This window comes from Acomys minous (genome assembly GCF_964271855.1).
Source record: "Acomys minous genome assembly, chromosome: 13".
NCBI classification, from domain to species: domain Eukaryota; kingdom Metazoa; phylum Chordata; class Mammalia; order Rodentia; family Muridae; genus Acomys; species Acomys minous.
This window is the reverse complement of record NC_140495.1, coordinates 17,166,840-17,168,626: the sequence shown is the minus strand read 5'-3', so window position 1 is coordinate 17,168,626 and position 1,787 is coordinate 17,166,840. Positions and strand designations below refer to the sequence as shown.

The window sequence follows — 1,787 nt, the reverse complement described above, 5'->3', positions numbered from 1 at the left end:
CCTGGAGAGATGGTGGCATAATGTAGCCTAAAATGGATTCTACAGACATAAAATGGGCCTGTTCTTGATATCTTAAAGTAATTTCTATAGCTTTGTGGATAAATTTGTAAATAAGGTGTGTTTTAAAAAGCACATGTTAACACAGTACACAGAAATTTTATTTAAAGATAAGTATTTTTAAAAGTGAATCCAACTTATAGAGCAAGGAAGCCACGGTCTGGTGTCTCGCTGAGGGTGGTACCCAAACGCCTTTCTTTTTCTGGCATTTCTTGATCATTTTCTTCCACATCCAACTTGTTCTTTTCATAATTTCCCAATGCTTCTTGCGGAGCTATAGATGCCATCCTGCTTTTCCCCTTTTCTTCTGGAAAAAAATATTTGGTGATTTGAGTGTTTCTGAGTCATAAGCAAAGGCAGACGTGCCAAAATGGCGCCTGGACAACCTATGGAAAAGCAATCCTTGTCACACTGCATGACGTGGGCTGGGGATGTAGTTCAGGGCAGAACAGCTGCCTACATGGGCAAGGCCCTAAGTTCAGTCTCCAGAGTCACAAAAGACTCCCCCAAGCCCACGTCACATGACCAGACTGAGGGGTTCCACCCTTGGTAGCCATTGCTGCTGTGGCTCTGGGCTAGACCAGGGGCAGCATTGGGTGCTTAGCATCACCGACTTTGTCTCTGAAACTTGAGGTTGGAGGATGGGTGCTATGGTGGGATGGGATTTCTCATTTTGTGCTTTTATGCATCAAGTTGCTCTTTGAATTTTTTTTATATTGGTTCTATGTTGCTTTTTATTATCTTTATTTTATGTAGATGAGTGTCTGCCTTGTGTGTATTTGTGTATGCCATGTATATGCCTGGTGCCCATGGGAGCCAGAAGAGGGAGTGAGATCCCCGTCACAGCTGCATGTGGATGCTGAGAGCAAGACCAGCAAGCGCTCTTAACTGCTAACCGCCTCTCAAGATCAAGGCGCATTCTTATTTCCAACATTTAAAAACATCAGACCGGGGCGGTGGTGGCGCACGCCTTTAATCCCAAGACCGAGGCAGTGGTGGTGCATGCCTTTAATCCCAGCACTCGGGAGGCAGAGGCAGCTGGATGTCTTTTGAGTTCAAGGCCAGCCTGGTTTACAGGCTAAAATGCAAGACAGACAGGGCTACACAGAAAAAACCCTGTCTCGAAACATCACCCTCCACCCCCCCCAAAAAAAATCAGAAAAAGAGAGCCAGGCCTGGTACCACACCTGTACTCCCAGCACTCAGGAGACAAGAGAATCATATGGTCAAAGCTGCCTGAGCTACACGCTGAGGTAAATAAAATAAAATGAAATTACAAAAGAAACACTAAGCACCTGTCAAAGCCAAGCACTTCCAAAGTGGTTTGGGTCAAGCTGAGAACTGGGATTGATCCCCCCAGGTCAACCCCACCCCGAGCTCACCTCTTGGCAGGTAGGTCTAAGTACAGCAAGTTGTCCCCACGGTTTGGGCCTCCACACTCCTTAATGAGTTCTGGGGGTGGATACTGGTTCATTCCACCTGAAAGTAGAATGTTTAAAAAAAAAAACAAAATTAAACATAAAATCATATAAAATGTAAAAATAATCTAAGTGAAAAAATAAGCGTCCATGGAGTGCTCAGCACAAATGGGACATCTAGTCACCACCACCACTCAGAACCCTGCAAGGCTCAGGAACCTTCAAGGAAGAAGAGATGCCAAGATTCTGCGAGTCAGAGGTTGGGGTGAGCGAATGGGGCATGGTCATTCTGCGTGAACTCATGGGGGCGAT

At 45.6% G+C, this 1,787-nt stretch overlaps 1 protein-coding gene across 1 annotated transcript in view; it reads right to left on the bottom strand.

Moving 5' to 3' along the window:
- Positions 1-331: 331 nt before the first annotated feature.
- The window catches only part of LOC311580798 (collagen alpha-4(VI) chain-like), a gene marked incomplete at its 3' end in the record, with an annotated part of 112,166 nt that continues 110,710 nt past the window's right edge, over positions 332-1,787 (bottom strand). Inside the window, exons 35-36 of the mRNA XM_084752513.1 lie at positions 1,440-1,536; positions 332-443 (exon numbers count right to left, since the gene is read on the bottom strand). Of these exons, the coding sequence (XP_084608639.1) occupies positions 332-443; positions 1,440-1,536 (209 nt within the window). The remainder of the gene's footprint in view (positions 444-1,439; positions 1,537-1,787) is intronic.